We start from the raw sequence: 22,451 nt of genomic DNA on the forward strand, positions 1-22,451 counted from the left end.
TTCCCATCTCCAATAATGTTGTTGAGTACTATTTTATCTAAATGATATGTTCTTGTTATTGCTTCCAGTTGAAGTGAGAATACATTTTTCAATTTCTTCTCTTAGAGAGTAAAGATATCAGATTTAAGAGTAATTTTCCATCATCATTAGAGCCTTACTTCCTAACCTTATTACCATTTCCTCCTCAAGTGTATTTTGGTTCAAAGCCAGGATAGAAGGTCAATGGGAAAATGAAATCCCAATAAATTCATTTTCTCTCCGCAAAGGTTGTTAGTTGTTACAACTTAAAGATATTTTTACCCTTTAAGATAAGAAATTTTGCATAGGGTTCTTGAGTCAGTTGATTTCGACTCTATGAAGGATGTGCAAGGATTATATTGGTTGACTATGGTTACCTTAAAAAGTGTGATATGAGTACTTCAGTTGATACAAGTTTTCATTATTACTGGTATCTGGTGGTGTGCCTGACTGTGATTAACACTGGACTGCCAAATTCAAGAGTTCTTATAATTCTCTTTCTTTAGACTTTAAATGCATTATGGTATGCAGTATATTCAGTACTCTAACAAGTATCCATACTTGCGGTGTGGGACTGGTTGCTTGGTAGAGAGCAGAAAAGAAAGAGGTGTTTTTCAAGACATGAGAACGGATTCAACTGGAGAAAAATATGTATAATAGTGGGAAATAAGTGAAGCAAGATAGCTGAACAGTGGGGAGGAGGAATGCAATTATATTTTGAGTACAATTATTTAAACAGTGATAGCACAAGATTATTATTTTTGTTACAAGAACTCTGACAGTGTTTTTATCCTTCAAATAACTGTCATTTATTCATTTCGCCAATATTTACGGCATAAGGTATAAAATATTGTGAAAATAAGCTCATTTTACTTTTCATTTTTGTGATTATATATTTGTGCATTAATTGTAATGCCAAGTGAGTATAATCTAGGTCTTCATTTATACTTTAGGTCATAACATCCTGGCTATTTTCAGTTCTTGCAGTGAGAAGTGTAGGTTAAAGGAGTGCCATATAAATATCTCTTTATGGATTCTTGATTACTATTTTTTATTTTTAACATTTTCCTATAGTACGATCAAGATTGAGGGCTTAATAGGCCAGTGATTTTGATTGCATGCAAATTTATTAACACTCTGGGATTGAACTCAATGACATTGAGGCAGACCCTATATTCTCTCTCCCCCTTGGTCACTCTATTCCATAATAAGACATCTCGTGAATGTGGCATAACTTATGGGGGAACCCCTAAACAAGTATTGGCTTCTACCAAAAATTTAATAAAAATTTGTATTTGTGTGCTTGTTGCAGTACTCCAGATCTGGATGTGGTGGAGGGACATTTGGCTCGGGATATACACCAGATTCTCCACCTTTACAAGCCACCTCCTCCTTACCCTAGTGGAGCTGGTGAGGTGGGCTGGAGTGGCGTGGGCAGTCGTGGGGTTGCTTGTCAGAGTAACAGCACACCTGATTTAGCCACAGCAACAGGACATGCTGCGTTGAGTCATGGTGGCCCCCCATTGGCAGCTGAATCTGGCCTGGCTATCATTCAGCAGAGACCTTCCTTTGTTGCAATGCAGGCATGTTACTACAAGTTTTTTTCTATGTTGTTTTTGTCTGATGGGCTATGAATATGTGACTGGATAGTGATGCTGCTGTGGCTCTGTTACTTACCAAAATATTGCTGCACCACAGTTGATGAATAATTTCTATTGTTACCAGGATTTGGAATAAAGATCAAATCCTGCTGGATGATTGTGCATGTTACGTCAGTGACTCCAAAGCCAAGATATCATTTTTTAAACATTGCAAAAGAATGTCATACATGTATAAACACTTTCTATATCAATCAAATCAGTTACCTACAAGCTATCTTGGACAGTAAATCAGCAATCATGAAAAATATAGGATGTTTTGCATATTTTGATTCAAAATGAGAATAAACTAACAGCCTTCCCATACCATCACATTACCATTTCCTTTTTTACCGGAGCCTTTTCCATTGGCCCATCAGTCAATAATTTTGAGCAATGTGGAGAGAGTCACCAGGGGAAAAAGGGGTGATCCCCCAAGGCCATCATTGGCTGTTTATATGATATTTGATATCAGAGATATTTCACTGAATGAGAGATCAACTCACCCAATTACTCTCAGGCATCACTTGGTGGAAGTATTTCATACTAGGCATAAATGAGGGTAGACTAACTTGGAATACTTCCACCAAGTGACGCCTGAGACAGTGCCTTGTTCATTTGGTCAATAAATTTTTATTTTATATGAGCATTCATTAATTTTATATTTAAGTTGGTCTTAGATTAAATAACCAATATGTGAATTTATTCTGTGCAAAAATTTTTAGAATTTGTTTTTGCTGAGCTTAGAATTCATGATTCCTTTTACATTCCTGGAACACAAAATGCTTACAAATCTGGTAGATCATCACCCATGATTTTCTTTTAGGGGAATACTTTCAGAAAGTGGTGTTATCAAATTATTCATTGCTACCCAATAGTATCATTTAGTTTGAAATGGAAGTCACTGACCGGAATATGAGGTGCTAAAATTGTTCTGCTTAGGTAGCATAGAAATGCTTACCGATTTTCTTAGTTCTTCATAAATGGTTATAATGGAAGTTCCATGAGTTCTTAGAATGAAATCACCAACGAGTCAGTTTCTATACACTCATAAACACTGATCACTTAAGCCTTTGTGCAAAGTAATGCTATGGGTCAAGCAAGGCCATGGGAAACCACCTAGTATTGTAAACATACTTGGCCTTCTACCTCTGATTGGATGGGTAATCATTAACATCCACCCTCCGACTATTTTCACATTGCCACCAGCAAAAGGCTTCTCACCCCTCCTCAAACTTCCCAGCTTCAACCTATCTATATCCAGAAAGTATCCAACACCTTTATTTAGAAGTTTTGGGAAAAGCAAACAAAGTATGCATCAAGATAAGTGAAGTGGAAGGTGACAATAAAACTTGCGACCTCTGGATTAACTGGTGAGAAAGTTACCCAATGCCACTAGGGCTGGTATAAATAAATATATAGGACAAAACAAGGAGAGAGGGAAGGAATTATAAAAAGAAGAGTGAATGTAGTTCTATGGTCTGGAATGAGTGTGAAGTCAGAGATAGGGGAAGGAAGTAATTGAAGGATTTGTAAAATATGTAACAGATAAAATATTACTAGTAGAGATAAAAGCAGAACCAACGAACTTGGTCATTTTTCAGGTATACATGCCACCGAGCAATCATAAGGAGGAAGTCGATAGGATATACAATCTGTTAGGGGACATAATCGCATGTGTTCCTGCAGGGAAATATTTGAAAGTGATGGGGGATTGGAATGCGATGGTAGGCAAAGGAAGAGATGATGATGACGTGGGGGACTACGGTTTAGGCACGAGGAACGACCTCGGCAAGAAAGCAATGGAGTTCTGTAGAAGACGGGGGTTACTCATCACCAACACTTGGTTCAGACACCACAATTTAGTGGTGATGAAGTGTAGCATCTGTTTCAAAAGATGAGGCAATGGCAGCTGGTTAGAAAATCGAATGTAGAAGCATTAAATGGATTGACAAGGAAGGAGTATCAGAAAGCTGTTGAGAAAATCATGGAGGACAGTAAAGAGCTGAGTAATATTGAACAAAAATGGGAATGCATCTAGAAAGGGATATTGAAAGCCGCAAAAGAAAATATAGGAACCGTTAAAGGGAAAGGACAAAGAAAACATGAATCACGGATGAGATGATTAAAAAGATGGATGAGAAAAGAAAATGGAAGAATGTAAAAATTGAAGTAAAAAGAGTTAAATAATAAATTGAGACGGGCGACAAATAAAGCAAAAGAAGCATTATGGAAGATGCCATGTGAGGATATGAAAAGTTTGCAGTGGAAGTGTGTAATTGGTGCTCTATATGGCAAGGTTAAATCACTATTGGGGCATAAGAAGGGAAGATCTGTGCTAACAGTTAGAGATCAGTCAGGAAAGATAATAGTTGACACAGAAAAGATACAAGAGAGATGGAGGGAATGAATAGAAGAACTGTGTGGTAAAGAACTTAGGCCAACAAGGTTAGACATATAAAATGAACATGACATAGATGAAGGTAGCTTAGGTCCAGGCATACTTGACGATGAGATAGAAATGGTAATAAGAGAGATGAAATCAAATAAGGCTGTGGGGGTGGACAACATTCCTGCGGAACTACTGAAATGTTCAGGAAATTGTGGGAGGAAGAGGCCATATGGTCTGATTTGTAGTATCTATGAGGAAGGAATCTTGGCGGAAGACTTTGTGAGATCAATGTTAGTTCCTATTCCGAAAAAGGTAAAGGCTGCATCATGTGATGACTACAGGACGATAAGTTTGATATCCCACGCAGCTAAAGTTGTTCTCAGGATCATAAACAAAAGGATAGAGAGTAGGGCAAATGATTACTTAGGGGATGATCAGTTTGGGTTTAGAAAGGGGAGGCGTGATGCCATTGCAGTAATGAGATTATTAATCGAGAGGAATATAGAACACAACCAGGAGGTATTTGCCTGTTTCGTAGATTTCGAAAAAAGGTAAAGTGTCATTATAAATTTCAGTTATCATTTTGAGAAAACAGAAATGAAAAATATTAATAGGATTGATATGATCTTATTCTTAGTTTTGATGCCAAAATTAGAATTAAGCTTTTCTTAATTTTACAGTTGTTTTTCATGAGTGCTTGCTATAATTTCATGTTTTTCTCTACTTTCCAATTTTTAGGTGAGTGAGTCCAGCCCCGATTTGGTGTCAACCAGGGGCAGTGTTGGGACCCAAGGCTATCAAGCAGCTAATGCTTATGCAGCTATCATGGCAATGCCTTCTCATCAACAAGAGCAAGATTACCAGCATCAGTATCATAATCAAGTTCAAAGGTAAGTTTGGTAGAGTTGATGAAAATCACTTTGAACTAAAATTGGAAGAATCAGAAATATTTTCCAGACCGCAGCATATGTAATGTTGGCAAATGTACCGAAATTACTTATTAATTCATTCCTTTGGGCTACCTGGATTTCAGTTTCAATGATTCAAAGAATAATGGATCTGTCAATTAGTGACACAGATGCTTGGGAATTGAAATGTCTGGATCATAAGAAATGAATTAATAAGAAATATTATGGTTGCATATTTGGTCAGTAAATTTGCAATACTGTTTTTTATGTTTTGTAAATACTAGGGAAATTGATCTGGATAATGTTGCCTTTCTACCTATGTACACAACTGTGTGATGTACAAATGCTAAAGGACATTCAATCTCTTATGAAAATTTCAAAATAAATGATACATTTGCGAGGTGGGACCAAAAAATGACTTTCAATTTATTGTAGAAGTTATTTCATTCTAGCCATACTAAAAAGCATGCAAAATTCTGTACTTTTCATTGAGGCTTACTCTTAGCTTTGAATTAGTTGATATTGAATAAAGAGGTTAGTACATAATGTGATATGTGTGGAGTTTAAAATAGAATAAAGTTGTTCAAGTACAATTACATTGGTATTTTTACAGTTAAAAATGTCATAAATAAATTTGCATTGATGGACCTTTGTCTTTTTTCCAGCATGCTTACAAAACTAAAGACTTTTTTTCCTATTCTTGATAATCTCATTCCCATTAATAATTTCCCACAGCCTCAAATTCCAATTTTTATTTTATTCACGCTGTCTTCATCAACCACAAATCTTATTATTATTTCATACTCCAATTTCACAAGGTATCCCTTATGTATTATCACTCATTCTTTGTTTTCTTGCTGGATATCAACATTAGTATTCCAACATGTATTCCATATTAAATACATATTCTCTGAAGTAATTCGTGGGGGAATATAATGTTTTTTTTGCTGCATATGTGAAAACTCCTGGCAGGAGTGCTCTTGTTGAAATAAAATAAAATTAGGATTCTGCTGCATTTGTTTAATCTATGCCACGCCATAAATTCTTTCCTATTCAATTTTAGGTTAAACCAAAGTACACTGCCTCAGCAGCAATTTCGCCAAGCCTTTGACACCATACCTGAACCAATATATGAGAACGTTCCTCTGCCATGGGCCGAGGGAGGGAGGGTTGAGGAGGGAGAGGACCCAAACCGAAGGAAAGGGCCAGCTGAAGCAGCTGCTGAGAGTGGGAGAAGTGCGACACCATTGGCCCAGGTTGGCTTCAACGATTATGGTGGTTCAGGGAGAGGGAGCAGTGCATCTACGTCCAATCAAGAAGGGGGCACGCCTACCCCTGGCAGTGTGGGCTCGTTGGTGGGGAGTGCTGTGGCCCCTCTCAAAGGCCTCCCCCCTGAAGGGAGTGGTGGCGGGAGGAACAAGAAGAAGAGGAGGGGTGTGGATGGCAGTAGTGAGAAGCAGGGACGGCACCGCAAGTGGGGTGGTCTCCTGGCCGTGGGGCGCAGTAAGAACAGGTCCAAGGCCAATGAGGCCGAGTCATGGGAGCAAGGGAGTGCAGAGGATGGGGTTGGCGATGACAGCATTATACTTGGATTGCTGGCCATGCCGAAGGAGAGTGTGGTGAGTGGGCTTAGTGGAATAATTGAACTACAAAAGTTCCATTGAGTTTAGTGTTCTTAAGTCAGCTTCTTCAGTATTTTGTTTTCTTTCCTAAGCACTACGTTCAATAACATCCACTTTTTTCACTCTACTCTCTGAAATGGCTTCTTGAAGCCCATCCACAAAAAGACATCTTGGTTTTCTTCTAATATTTATTTATAATAATATTGTTATTATTTCAATGATGTCACATCTCCCCCTCTCCTTTCAACTTCTAAATTCCAGTTTTAAAAAACCTTAATTTATCTATGTATACCTATATAATTATTTGTGATATTTTGTAGCACCATGTTAATTATTCTCAGTGCAGTAAAACCTTGCTAATCTGGAGAATATGGCTTGGAGGTTGTCTTGATTAAGCAAAATCCAGATGATATGTGGTTGTGATGAACATTACCTCATGAAAAATTGTTCCCACCTAATCTTGTGCACCATTGACTGCCGGCGACACATAGGGTCCCTAAGTATAATAAGGTCCCATTTTAATATAAAATAAACTTATTTAAATGAAATATATCACTAATTTTCCTCTAAAATTGTCTGTAGTATATCATAAGTATCTTTGGAAAAAATAAAAATGATGAATGCTTAATTGCATTCACTCACATATTTAGTTGTTGTTGCTAAAATATCTAGGAATATTACAGCTGTTAATCTGTTGTATTGAAACTCAATATGTTTTGTGATCCTTGAACTCCAATAATATTTTTAGGTAAGCTTCGTTATATGAATGTTGTTTGTGGACCAATGAATACTGCCATAGTATTTTTTTGCATTTATTGTGATGTATCAGGTTGATGGAAGTGAAAGTTTTGAATTTTTACTTGTCAGCGGTAATTATTAAATAGCACAATTATTTCTCCCTAAGAAATTCCATGGACATTAATATAGTATCTAATAACTTAGGAAATTAAATGAGTATGAATCAGTCTGTTGTGATAAACTTGATAAACAACTCAATTATCAAATCCTATATAGGTAGATATTAGTCATTATCGATTATCCTCGTTATCGGTTCATGTTCTTGACGTTATCCTACGGCAGTGTTCCTCAACTTTTGGCTATGATCGCACTAGCATACCGAAGTATAGACACCCTTTGTTTGCCAATTTTTCTTCTGGAAACCTTGGTTTGACTTTGTTAAGCTTTTTTTCCATCAAAATTTTCAGTAAATGTACATTTTATCTCTAATGTACAGGGTGCGGTGCTTATCTCCGGACAAATTTCAATTTGAATTGTTCGCCATATCGTAGTTTCACTGGAGGTTACGATTATCGTTATTGAAAGCTATAGGCTTTCTATCTAGTAAAGTGTCATAACCTCAAAATGGCCAATATGTTACGTACAAGTGCGGAGCACAATCAAAGAGCCGCTATTATCGAAAGTGTTCGCGCTGGGTGTTTGCCCAGTGAAATAGTTCGATTCCTCGGTTACCCCAGATGAACTGTTTACGATATTGTGGCTAAGTTTAATGCTTCGGAGAAGTCTGGGGAAGGTTTTGCTAACCCGGCGAGGAAATGCTCAGGTGCTGATTTTAAAGGAATTTTGCAAATTTGAATAATTTGAAGAATGTCATTAAACCATCGGTGGTAACTGTTGCCTCGGGGAGACAATATGTCTTTCAACAGGACAGTGCACCAGCTCATAGGAGTCATTTAGTCCAAAACTGGCTCTTAAATAACATTGACATGTTCTGGCCAAAGGAGTTCCGGCCCCTGAGTGGCCCAGTCTTGAACCTTCTCGACTATCATGTTTGCAGCGTAGTGGAAAGAGTTACCAATAAGATGAGGCACCCTAATGTCGCATCTCTACACACCGCTTCGTGAATATGGACAGTGCTGTTTTAAAGAGTGCATGCAATCGATTCAGGACAAGATTGGAGGTGGTCATTGCAGCTGAAGGGGGTTACTTAGGGTAGTTACTGTTGACAGATACCACTACTTGTGTGTAAAAGGATTTTCTTTTTCATTTGTATTTTTTTATTACATTTGCTTTTAAACAAAAGTTTCATTTGTCCGGATTTAACTGCCGTACCCTGTAGATCTGACATTACTGTTTATCATTTTGAGTCATCATTGCTTGCAAATGTTCCATAAATGGTCAACAGCATAGCTATCAGTGCTTGTGAGGCACCTTTATTTTATTAAATATGTCTTCTACACAGCCATAGCCAACCAATATTTGCATTGAAGTTATCTGCATGCAAGTATTTTATGCTGTATTTTGCATGTCAGTGCCGCACCTTTCTGCGACATGTGATCATTTATGTACCTGCTAAATATGGATGATTTCTTGATATCTTTGACATTCCAGTCACAAGGATAATTTCCTGTACCTGCCTTTCCGTTTTGTGGAAATTCAATTCAAACCAGAGCAAATAGATGGGCCTTAGTCATATTATTTGCTCATATCAGATAGTGTGTGAAGTAATACCAAACTTCCAACAGAAACTTCGGCATCCATTTTCTTAAGAAAACTCACAATATTCAATCCTCAACATTGTGTTTTCTTTTACTGTCTCTCATTTTTTGCTACTGTCAACAGTTACTTATAATTTTTCTGTCACAAGATACCTTAATCATTAAGTACCCAAGAATGCGAAGAGTCAAAAAATTGTATGTTAAGAGTCACCCATCTATTTATAAATACAACTAACACATCTGCTAAATGCATGTTATTTAGATGAACTAATGATATATTTGGTAATATTTTATTAACACATTCAAATGTGAAGCTTTCCAAATGCAATAGGCCCTGTTAACCACCGTATTGATTGGTGAAGATTTTTGGGAGAGATGGCGATGAGAGTGAATATTAGATACCATTACTTACTGAAGAGTGACATCTGGCATTAGAGAAGAACTTTTACCCAAAAAAAATTTTCTAAAATGTGCTCAAAAATCAGCTTCCATATAATGAGCCGGGCACAACACAGATATAATTTCGACCTATAAGTGAGGACCATTTTGCTGGAAAAGTACTTACTGTTATGCATTTTTTCCAGCATCAGGCGTAGAAAGTGGTTGCCATTATTACCTAGGTCAGTAATAAGTAACAAGAGCTTTCATGTTTTGTTGAAAGTACATCCTAAAAAATTCCTAAATAAATCATAAATGTATACACCTTAGCACATTTAGTTACTTCTTGCATGTGGTGCTGCCATGATTACTGGCAAGGATTCTCAAATGAATAAACATTGATATAGGTGTAGCTGTAAATTCTTAATGTAAGAATTAAATTTTCTTCATATTAAGTGGAAAAAGTCTGAATAATTTGTCTTTTCTGTCTGATCCAAGTTTTTTGGTAAATTCTGACCTTAAAAATCAGGTTGTATCTTATGGGCTGGGAAATACAGTAAAAGCAACCTGGTAACAAGTTTCTTGATAGGCTGTAAATACAGACATATTATTTGCCAGGCGAAAGATCTCATGCCAGCCATCATACTTGTAGTATTTCCGGTCACATGTATATCAAAGCTAAAGAAAAGAAACATTTCAGAACCAAATCACTTCCTCAGTTTTGAAGAGAAAAATTTAGGCAAAGGAAAGTCACTGTTTTCCCAAAATTATTTATTAAAATCCACATGTGCTGATAGACAGGGTCAGGTGACACACAAGTCCCAAGTAATTGCAATAGATAATAAGTAAAATCAGTCAAAGTTGTTATAAGGTATAATGAAAGTGGTAGAAATAATGAAGAAACCTAATAATTTCATCCAAGAAGATAGATATGGGCTCTCCTCATTTTGGTAGTGGGTCTATCAAGCAAGTAGCAATCAGAGAGCTCCAATGGTCTATGCTCAGATACCTACATAAGGTAGCTAATTTACTTCAGCGTGAAGGTGCCTCCTGGACCAGTGGCAAAACTATTGTTAAGATTATCAACTTGCATAGAGAAATTTGAAAGAAGAAGGATGCAGTCGCCAGCTTCATGTCACAGAAACTTGCAGAAACATAACTCTACTTCTTTCATTCATTTCTTTCTGGATGCTTGCCAACTTCTTTATGCTTAAATTGCCTGAGGATTCCAGTTCTCCCTTGTAACGGTTACTGTCCACTTCTGTGTCTTCTTTTCCGCTTCTTTCAGTTTGGTTGTGCAAGGGTTTGTGGTGATGGCCGTGGAGGTCTTGCCTCCTTTCCTTTCAGGTATGGCATCCACCACAGTGGGTTGATTCTTGCAGCTACCATGATTCATTGCCCATTTGTTACTATCTATCAATATTCCTTATCATGGGAACGATAATTGAGCTAGTTTCTCTTTGCTTTTTGTAATTACTTTTACCAACAGTTCGGTTGCACTTACTTCCTTTTTATCTCATAACTTAATCTTTCTCCTGAATAAAAGGTGTAGCCCATATGAGTACAAATAAAAATAGGTTTTTCTTTCCTGTTTATGTAATAACAGATATATATGTAAATCAGTTTAATTTTTTTTAAATCATAAACATGCCAGTTAAATAGACAAAAACTAAGAGTTAAATTCTAATTATAATGCTTCAATTGGTGAATAAAAGTCAAGTTTTTCCATTGTTAATGTGTCTTGTCCATTGTGTACATTCTTTGCACCAATATTTTTGAATCCTCTGAAGCTATGCTAAAAAAGCCAAGTTTAACCCGAGGATTCCCCGAATCCAGTCAGTTAATTTTGATAGTTAAGAGACCAGGGTTAATAATGTGTTTTTTCCAGCTAATGATTCAATCATCAAAATATATTGGAGTTTTAGTTCAAAGGCCGAATAGATTTCTATGTAGGTTTTGGAACAAATATTTTATGACAAATGTTACTCTTTTTCGTCGTAATCTTCATTTTTTATTAAAATTGTTATACAGATAAAATATGATTGCTCATGTGTCTAATATACTGTTGTAGATTATGCATTATTGTCTTTTAATAAAAAATATGGATTCAGTGTGTAAATGCTTAAATTCTGCAGTGCCAAGCAATTGAAAAGAAATTGGAAGGAGGGCAGCTCTTTGTTGAATTTGAAAGGTTACCACGGAAGAGACCTGATGCAGTCTTCACCACTGCCCTTTTGCCTGAAAATGTTCCTCGAAATAGGTGAGTTTTGATTTTACCTTTGTTAAGTCCATCAATAAATGGTTTATGTGGCTGACATTAGTTAATTCTGTACAAGTAAACCATTTGATGATCATGAAAATATACCTTCTTTCAAGTTTTTGTTCACTGCTATCTTTTGTCATTGTCTAATATATTTGCTTTTGTGAAATACAGTTCAGAATCATCATTATTAGACACCCAATAGAGTAACCTATAAAATAAAAATGCCTTTTGGACAGGGGTATCTTTTTGAAGAACATAGTAATAATATGAATTTATTTTCTGTAGTGCCTAGTAATATTAGGACTGGAAACGAAAAAAAATTAATTATAATGTGAATTTTTTGTTATATTTCAAACATATCATAACACCTCAAATGTTCCTAAAAATTATTTCTGATTCACCTTTTTTTATTTTCAATGCATGACACTATAAGAGGTAAACCTTTGTATTCAATGGAAATATTTGTTTCAGATATCCCGATGTATTGCCATATGAAGACAATAGAGTTAGACTAACACCATCAAAGGATAACAAAACTGGGTATATTAATGCTTCTCATATAAATGTGAGTATTAAAATGACATATATTATCAAGAGAAGTGCTCACTTAATATATTTTAATGGTGGCTTAAAATAAAATTCAAATATTAATTCCAAATAAAAATGTTTGTGAACCAAGTCATTTCAACATGACATATTGTCGAATGAATTTTATATCGAGTTATGTGGTTCGTGGACTTGAGGAAATGATGCATTATTTTGGTAAAGTTGGTTTAAAACTATTAATATGGTTGATTATCTTGGGTCAATGTTATTAAAAACTTGGGGTAACATAATTTTAAAATTTACAAGGGATCTAATAAAAAAATAGTAATTGAAATGTGCATGCTGCTGGTGGAAGAAATTTAAGGGTTAGAAAACTTTTTCTTATCAGAATACCTTTAGATCTCTAATTCATGTATGGAATCTGGGTGAGGATGTATGTTATTGTGATGATTCAACATAGTATATCCTGATTCATTGAAAAATGTTAAGAAAACTTAAAAAATATCACTATAATGCCTACAGACATAAGTTTGGATTCGCTAGAGGAATGATTTAGCTAGGTTAGATTCTTTGAATAACTCAGAATGGTGGGTTCATTGCCTCTTAAGTGTAATGAATTACTTAAAGTCTATGTAATATTATCGAGTAGCCTATAAATATGTTTACAGAATTAATACTTTTTACGGATCAAAATAATTTTCAAGTATTAATTTTGTCAACCCCTTGTTTTTAAAGTGTGATGGAGCTTTCTAGTGGTTTTTCTTGCTGCTCAATTATGATTTCAAGCCAAAATCATTTGTGTATCAATATTTTGGCAAAAGGGGGACTATTTTTTGAATGATATGACTTGTAATTGATTTGGTGTGCACTGTTCAAATTGTAAATATTATTGTCGCTCCTACACATCACTCCTAATGTCTCTCTGCAAGGTGATAACCAATCGAAGTAGCTCAACTGTGGGATCTCAGCGTCAGGCCCATCATGCCAGAAGACAGCATTACAGTCAGCAAGGACAGCAGCAGAGGTGTCCATACATAGCTGCCCAAGCACCACTTCCAGAGACACGCACTCACTTTTGGCGTATGGTGTGGGAGTTCCAAGTGAACCTAGTTGCCAGCCTCACTTCTCCTAACACATTACCTTCCTCTGGTGGTTCAATACCTCCCTCCACGTATGCACCATATTATCCCACACCATCATCTGTGCCGGGTGAGCCCAAGTGCATGGAATTTGGTGAAGTAAGTTGACTCAAAACTCATACATTTCATTAGTATTTATACAGAGATGAGCACTTATTAAAATTTGTCTTGAGGTGATTCCAAATTTTTTACATTAGGGGATCAAATCATCTTGAGAATTTTAATGCTGTTATCAATCCAAGGTGACTTCAGACTGGTCAGAGGCCAACTATTTCTCTTAGCAATTGGTTACTAATGTGTATACAGAAAGGAATACTTCCTTTATAAATTTACAAAATTTCACACAACTCCTTGTTTTTACCCATTTACGAGGTCTGTTCAAAAAGTATTGGGACTTTTGTGTTTTTTCAAAAATTATTTATTTATTTATGAATATCTATTTTGTCCCCTTCAAAGTAATCCCCATTTAATATTATACACTTGTGCCAAAGTTTTTTCCAATCCTCAAAGCACTTCAAAAATAATTTTTTGTGATCATGTTCAGCTCCTCCTTTGATGCAGTCTTTATTTCGTCAATCGTAGCATAGCGTAATCTTTTCATGGGCCTCTTTAGTTTTGGGAACAAGAAAAAGTCCCTGGGGGCCAGATCTGGGGAATACAATGGTTGCAGTATCATTAGTGTGTTGTTTTTGGCCAAAAATTCGCACACAAGTAACGATGTGTGAGCAGGGGTGTTTTCATGGTCTGAAAGTCAATTTTTGTTCTTCCATAAATCCGGGCATTTGTAGTGGATTGCTTTGTGCAAATTGCTCATAACTTGCAGGTAATATTCCTTATTTACTGTTCTGCCCTGTGGCAAGAACTCATGATGCACCACGCCCCTGCAATCGGAGAAAACTGTCAACAAAACTTACTCATTCGACCAAACTTGGCGTGCTTTTTTGGTCTTTGCTCATGCTGCAGCTTCCATTGGGATGATTGAGCTCTAGTTTCCATGTCATAACCATAAACCCATGATTCGTCACCAAGTTATGACCCTCTGGAGTAAATTTGGGTTGTCGCGGACAGAGTCCAACACCTCATTAGCAATGGTAATGCATTGCCGGTTTTTGGTCGAAATTGAGCAATTTTGGTACGAATTTCGCGGCGACCCGTGTCATGCCCAAATCATTGGTAAAAATCAAATGGCACGAGCCAATCGATATGTTTAGGTCCTCAGCAACTTCTCTAACGGTGATTCAACGATTGCCCAATACTATTTTCTTCACTTCATCAATGTTATCGTCTGTTGTTGACATGCTCGGATGTCCAGCACGCTCTTTGTTTGTCACATCTTCTCGGCCCTCTGAGAATATTTTGTATCACCGACAAATGTTGGTTCGGTCCAAGGTAGCTTCTCCATATGCCACAGTCAACATTCGGAATGGATCCGCATAATAAATTTCGTTTTTCACACAAAATTTGATACAGAATCTGCGATCCATTTTTTGTTACAGGCAAAAATCGAAGACAAGCCAAACAAAAAGCAAAACAGCTGTAAAAAATTAACTGAGCATTCAAAATGTCCAAACTTTTTGGATAAGTGAGAGACATAAGTACCAACATAGTGCCCCAAAAAAATCAAAAATCAAATTTGCGTAACCCACAAAAATTAAAAATTTTCGATACATTGTGAACAGACCTGGTACTTCTCAATTGTATGCAGCATAATTTCAGAATGGTCTTAACTAGATGACGAAATTACCAGCCTGTCACTTCTTATGTTCATATTTTGGTGCTATATTGTACACTAATATTAATAATAATAATACATTTTATTTGTCCAGCGATCAAGCCATCAAAACTGTTACACTTGATATAGGACTCGTCCAGGTAAAGTGACAAAATAAATACAAAGGGTACAAGATCCTTATCAGGTATTATTAAGGAATTCAGCAATTGAATAAAACATTTTTAATTTTAAGAACCTAAGTAGATTGACTTTAAATGCAGCCATACTTATTTGGGTCTTAATCTCAGCTGGGAGTTTATTATTAAGTTGAAAGTCCATGAAATTTGGACCGGCAACTGCATTCGTTGTGCGTACAAATAAACTGTGCGGCTGCTCATTCTGGCTGGTAGAATATTTATGGATATTGCAATTTTTCACTTACTCAGATTGATTTCTTTTTGTATGTACAACTACATGAAAAATATAAATACATGGCTCTGGCAATACATCCAATTTTTTAAACAGGGGATGGCATGGGGCATTGTCATGCTGAAGTCATGAGCCGAATGGCTCTTTTTTGGATCCTGAAAATGGCCTAGGCCTTAGATGATGAACCCTAGTAAAGGATACTATAGGCTATGTGAGAATAAAATTCTCCATAGTGTAGTGCTCAGAGAACAGCTACTGAAACAGTGGATTTAATGGAAATTATTAAGAAGCAGGCTGAGCTTAACTTACTAGTTAAAGTATATGTTCATCGAAAGAGATTTGAAAATTGAAATAACCCAAAAATTTGGTATATTGTACCTGTGGGATTACCACCCCACCAACTTCAATAGAAAGTACTTTGCTTGCTTTATTTTTATTTGCAAAGTATATTCGGTGAGACCTTTCTATATTCAAATCTAGGAAATTATTATGAAAGACAAAATAATTGATAGATAGATAGTTTTATTCGCCATAGAACAATACATAATTGTATGGGCTTCGTCAAAAATTCAATTACATCAGTTGTATACAGGTTCTTAGGAATAATAATGTACATGACATATATGAGTATTAAGGATTTAAAAAAGTTGAATTTCCTACATTGGCTCTTTCTGTGTACTCTTGGACGCTATAAAAAACATTATTTAAAAAGAAATGTTTTAACATTTTTTTGAATTTATTTTCTTGGGGGAGTATTCGTTTTAACTCTTCAGGAAGCCGATTAAACGGTTAAACGATTAAATTGACTAGCACACCAAACATCAAAGCAAATGGTGCTGATGATCTGATTTTATTCTCCACTTTGGTTCTGGGTGTGTAAAAAGGGGAAGGATAATAATTAAAATTAATGTAAAAATAGATTAATCACAGTCAGTACTAAAATTACAAAAAATCATTTATCAATTAGTAGCTATCTTCATTTTTACATTCAGTTAAAGATTTATGCCCGATAGCTAAGTGCTATTATTAGGGGCAATGTGTAGATTTTTTTTTGCCAATAACCCTTAAAACTCTTAATAACTTCTTTGGAATAATATTGGCAAGTACAGAAGGAGGGCTCATCAGAAATACAATGGAAAAAAATGAAATTAAGTAAAGCATTCAGAGACTTAGTGTAAGTTTTGAAACGCATAAATAAAAATACACAATCTTATTTTCATGAATTACAACTAGAGTTTACCTAGCATAATGATTTGTGTACACAATTAGCTACCCAATGCCAGGTATGGCTGCAAAAGAAATCATGAAACTGCAGCAGTGGAAATAAATGCAACAGCATCTTCAACAGTTTTCAAAGTGTAAAAATCATTCTCCTTTACTGGGATTAAGCAAATATTTTGTTCAGCCTATGTGGATTCTTCAGGATTAATGCAAGTCATGGGGTAGCTCTGCCTTTCATCTGCTCTCCCCTCCACTCCCTTCGGCATCCTCCCTTCCACACACACACTCTGCCCCCTTACCTGACATCAGAGATGTTTTGATGATTATACATTTGGTTCAAACTTCTATTTTTTAGTAAGGAAACTAAATATACAGGGAACTGATAAGAATGATGCCGACCTACAAAGGCATGAATTAGAACTCGTCCATTTTTAAGCACAGATTGACAAAAAATCCTAGTCATATGCTAGATAGATGAAGAGTGCTCAACTCACTGGATGCGAGTCGGTGCTCATTTACACAAATCATGTCTGGATTATAATCATTTGCAAGCCTTTCAAGATGAGGGAGTTAACTGTGCAAACACTGAATGTTTGCATGAATGACTTTAATGCACTATTGCCCTAAAGTTTTTGGGCATATTGAAATTGAACCCCACAATCAAGCGCCACAAAAAGCAGGCTAGTCTGTAATTTATGAGTGGGCATATGGGGCAGCAGCGAATGATTATACGTACATAGCTGTGATATGTGATTTTTAATGCAATGGTACCATTTCCATATTAATTCAGATGTTGAATGTCTCTTAATTGAGCATCCATTGTGATTTCAATATGTAATCCTCACCATTTCCAATTTATTTTACAGGTAAATCATAGGGAAATAATCCCCACCTTGGGCATTACTCTCATATCAAAGTGCTCATTTTCATTTCCCATTTTTTATACCAGGGTTCCACTGTGCTTCCAGCAAGATGTTGGACATGGTAAATAGCTATAACTTTGAGTTTTACATAATTTAAAACTTTTGTGAAAGGATTGTTGAGTCATGGCATTATTGGTACAGCTTGAACTGGTACTTCTTATGGTTTTATTAACCATTCGCTTTATCTAATTAATCAGTAATTGCAAAATTAATTGGGAGATATGGCTAAATATGATCTGGTGCTTTCCCGGCGTATTTGATTCGTGAAGGATTCTCGGGTCTTCCACCGGGTCAAGGGTTCCATATTGGCCGACGTTTCGATGCCCGACTCGTGCATCATCCTCAGGGTTGATGGCTGCCATTCCGTATTTGGCCGTCTTATATACCTGAGCTCCCGCCTCAGGTGACCTGTGATTGGCCCGAGGAGGGGGGACCTCCTGATTGGTCGCCGGGCAGTTGTGGTCTGTTCCTTCCTTTCTTTACTTGGTTTAGCACCGGTTTCCATGCATTGCTGAGGGAATATACGTGAAGTCCTCTCAGATACAGCCTACGTAAGGTTGTCCCGCGACCCCACGGATGCCATCATGAGAAAGACCAGCGAACTCTTAAAGAAGGCCGAGATTTCTGCCGAAATCACTAAGCACCTGAGGCCACAAGCACCAGCCCCCCCGAGATTATACGGCTTACCGAAGATCCACAAAACTGGGGCACCTCTGCGACCAATTGTGAGTGCCATCAGCTCACCTACCTATAATCTTGCGAAGCACCTCACCAGTGTTCTGTCGCCACATGTGGGCTGCTGCGAGCATCACCTAAGAAACTCTGCAGATTTTGTTAAAATCTTGGATGAAATCCGTCTGGATGAAAGGGATATCCTGGTGAGTTTGGACGTGGTATCCCTTTTCACACGGGTCCCCCTGACTGACACTCTACGCCTCCTGGAAGCCAAGTTCGACGCTACCACGGTGATGCTTTTCCGCCATGTCTTGACCTCCACCTACTTCCTCTACGATGGGCAGTACTTTGAACAAGCGGATGGAGTGGCAATGGGATCTCCACTCTCCCCTGCCATAGCCAACTTCTTCATGGAAGACTTCGAAGAAAAGGCCCTACAATCAGCCCCGCTCCGCCCGAAATATTTCTTCCGCTACATCGATGACACATTCGTGATTTGGCCACATGGGAACGATACACTGAACGAATTCCTGGCGCATATGAATCGCCAGCATCCCAACATTTCCTTTACCATGGAATTGGAAATTGACGGCAAACTCCCGTTCCTCGATATCCTGGTTCAACGAAAGAGTGATGGCACACTCGGACATGGGGTGTATCGTAAGCCGACGCACACTGGGCTGTACCTCAACGGTAAGAGCCACCACCACCCAACCCAAAGGCGAGCAGTGTTGAATACACTCTTCCAACGAGCCAGGGACATCGCTGACAAGAATAGTTTGTCGGAGGAGATTAAACATCTCAAAACCACCTTTCGCCAAAATGGATATAGCGGACGCAAAATCTCTATGGCCCTAAAAAGGGCCTTCAACCCGCTACCACGCACGATGAAGGAGGAAAAAGAAAAACCGATAGCAAGGGCCTGCCTGCCGTACGTCGCCTCGATCTCAGGTAAAATATCCAGGATACTGGCGAGGCACAACATCGAGGCTATCCACAAACCACCGGGAAAAATTAGAAATTTGCTCGTCAGAGCAAAGGACCCTATCGGCCTAAAGACCCCAGGCATATACCAAGTCCCGTGTGCCTGCGGAGATGTCTACATCGGAGAGACGGGGCGGACCATTGAGACAAGATTAAAAGAACATAAAAGAGACCTTCGCCTGGGACAATTGGAAAAATCAGCCATCGCCGAACACAGCATCGCGATGGATCACTCCATCAATTTCAATGAGACGAAGGTACTTGCCCGCGCTGGTGGTTACTGGGACCGAATAGTCAAAGAATCAATTGAAATTAAAATGGCAGGACATAATTTCAATAGGGATTCCGGCTATTCCCTCAGCAATGCATGGAAACCGGTGCTAAACCAAGTAAAGAAAGGAAGGAACAGACCACAACTGCCCGGCGACCAATCAGGAGGTCCCCCCTCCTCGGGCCAATCACAGGTCACCTGAGGCGGGAGCTCAGGTATATAAGACGGCCAAATACGGAATGGCAGCCATCAACCCTGAGGACGATGCACGAGTCGGGCATCGAAACGTCGGCCAATATGGAACCCTTGACCCGGTGGAAGACCCGAGAATCCTTCACGAATGGCTAAATATGACATTGAATGGGCTTCCCTATTCCTATGGACTGACAATATGCTCTGAAAATTAGTTTATGGTAGGTTTTGTTTCCCAGACAAGATTTACATGCTTTGCTAATACTGTGAGTCAAAACTAATAGAAGCTATGATTTTTAAACTGTATTTTATTTGTCAAGGAAACTTGTCAATCTATGAAAGTTTGATAGTACCATTGCTGCAATTAATTACTTGATATCAATTACTCTATCTTCCAGAATGTAATGAGTCCTTTCTAGAAATGTCATTGGCTTAAATGTGAAACTAAAAACATGTGCTTAGTTTATCAATATCAACCCTAATATGAGGTTGTTGGAGTTACTCAAGATCTCCCCCTAAATATCATCTACATAGTTTAATTGTGTCACTTTTTGCCGACTGAGTCCTGACCAGTAAAAATTTTTCTAGAAGATTCTTCTGCCTAGAGAAACGTGTTTCGAACATTTGAAAATCGTTTTGAAAATCAATCTAAATCACCTAGCGCCAATGATAAGGTCTTCGTTGAATTGAAATAAATGTTAACATGCATATGGAAAAACTAGCTTTTCTTAGAAACATCAGTATTTGTTTGGCTTCTGTTCTATCAGATATGGTTATTACTTCTCATGGTATTCCATTTGTGCGGTAAATGACTATAGGATGGTGGATATTTGGTGTTTCCATTAATAGTAATTTTATCTTAATGCAAATAGCCTCTCTACCATATATTCTGAAATAATGAGCCTTTAACCTATTACTCATTCACCTTCTAATGAATATCAGATTAGGTGATGGTAACTTTTATCCATTATTTGAAAATGGCACATGGTGCCCATAAAAATGGTAATGTGAAAGTTGCATGTATTATTTATTTTATGATTATGGTAGTACTAATTATACATTTTTATCCAAATGTCTGAAGAATTATTCATAATTTTTGTGGCTAAAGTTTATCGATATTTAACTATACTCATTTTGTGGTTTGCATATTACAGTCATAAGACTGCAAATATTGCTTCTTTGTAGCGTCTTGTTATACTTCTGATATTTCTGTTTCTTGTGTTCCTATGAAACTTTTATGATGCACTGCAATTAGTATAGTAATCTAATAATGTGCCTCAATGTTAGTGTCCTTTTTCTCTTCTTATCAATGAGCTCTATTTATTGTTTATTGTCATATGTATTGAAATAGTCCTATGGACTCAAGAATATTTTATTCAGGTGACCTCAATTTTTAAAGTTAATTAAGTAAAATGACATGAAGTTGACACAATAATGCTGTGAAACTTATCTCAGTGACCATTTCTATTAAGCATCCACACCATTTTGAAAATAAAATCCTCTATGCAAGGGTTCTGTTTTGCTTTTTTTAGTATTTCTCGTAAACTTCATTAGGGACAAACAATTAGAGTCTTTTCATGGAGTATGGACTGTTGTGATTGCTGTGTACCTTATTCATGGCATTATGCCTTGAGTGACAGCACTGGAACAATCCATGGGTCAAAAATGACAGTGAAGAGAATTTGCTAGTGTGTGGAGGAAATAAAAAAAAGAGAATGTCAAAATCTAGGGACACTATTTTGAATGACTGGCACAGTAGTAATCTGACTCATGGAGTGAAAAGAAAGTGGCAAGACAAGAATAAAGGAATCTGCTCAGTAGTTTTTGAGTGGTTTATAGTTGAAGTGTCTAAAAATGGTGTTTTAATTGAGGAAAAGGCCTGGTAAATTGGTTCTAAGTAAGGAGTTAAAGATTTTGTGGTGACCGGAAAAATTTTTGTGTGACGTACCATTACTTTCCCTGGGGTTTTTGGTTGATCTGGTGACGCAAGTGCTGTAGCATGCTGTGATTGGAAGGTTAGACTTATATAAACTATACAACGACCTAAAGACTCTTCTTTTTGTGGAAGTGCAAATTTCTTTTTCTACCCTCATCATTATATATTATTTAGACGAAGGTGGGCTATTTTGCCGTACCTTGCCATCTGAATCCCTGACGTTGAAGTTGGAACACTGTAAATGCTAAGAACCAGCTAAAGAACATTTGGCTGTGTTATAGCTAATTGGGACTTACACCTGTGGTGATTGGGAAAAGGAATAAGGATTGGAAAATCTTCAGCTGTGGTGTTTCAAAAACAATGATTTGCCAAAGTTGGCTTTAATTTGGTGTGCAAATAAGGAGGCATCAGTGACTTCTATGATTTTGAAGATTGTTATTCACAGGAAAGAAGAGGTTTTCACTGGAAAATCTCAAAATCTTTATTGTTTTGACCCACTCATAGAATCAAACTGACTAATATACAACTTCAATTTTTCCTATCTGCAAAACTGCAACTGCTGGACCCGGATTAAGAGATTCAAGTTCAAGTACAGATTTCAATTCACAAATATTCCGGAGATTTCCCAGAAATATTTATTAATTCAAATATTGGTGGATAAATCAGGCAGTGGAATAAAAAAATAAAAAAAAAGACCTTTACACCAGCGAATTGATTTCAAATCACTGAGATACAAGAAAATCTCATTTT

At 37.1% G+C, this 22,451-nt stretch overlaps 1 protein-coding gene across 1 annotated transcript in view; it reads left to right on the plus strand.

Moving 5' to 3' along the window:
- Pez (protein tyrosine phosphatase non-receptor pez) overlaps positions 1-22,451 on the plus strand; it is a 54,382-nt gene that overhangs the window by 25,530 nt on the left and 6,401 nt on the right. Inside the window, exons 14-19 of the mRNA XM_071583594.1 lie at positions 1,331-1,601; positions 4,786-4,937; positions 6,019-6,574; positions 11,547-11,671; positions 12,146-12,239; positions 13,150-13,458. Coding sequence (XP_071439695.1) covers positions 1,331-1,601; positions 4,786-4,937; positions 6,019-6,574; positions 11,547-11,671; positions 12,146-12,239; positions 13,150-13,458 — 1,507 coding nt within the window. The remainder of the gene's footprint in view (positions 1-1,330; positions 1,602-4,785; positions 4,938-6,018; positions 6,575-11,546; positions 11,672-12,145; positions 12,240-13,149; positions 13,459-22,451) is intronic.

The sequence above is a fragment of the Hetaerina americana genome, unplaced genomic scaffold, assembly GCF_022747635.1.
Source record: "Hetaerina americana unplaced genomic scaffold, ioHetAmer1.1.p SCAF_14, whole genome shotgun sequence".
Taxonomy (NCBI): Eukaryota; Metazoa; Arthropoda; class Insecta; order Odonata; family Calopterygidae; genus Hetaerina; species Hetaerina americana.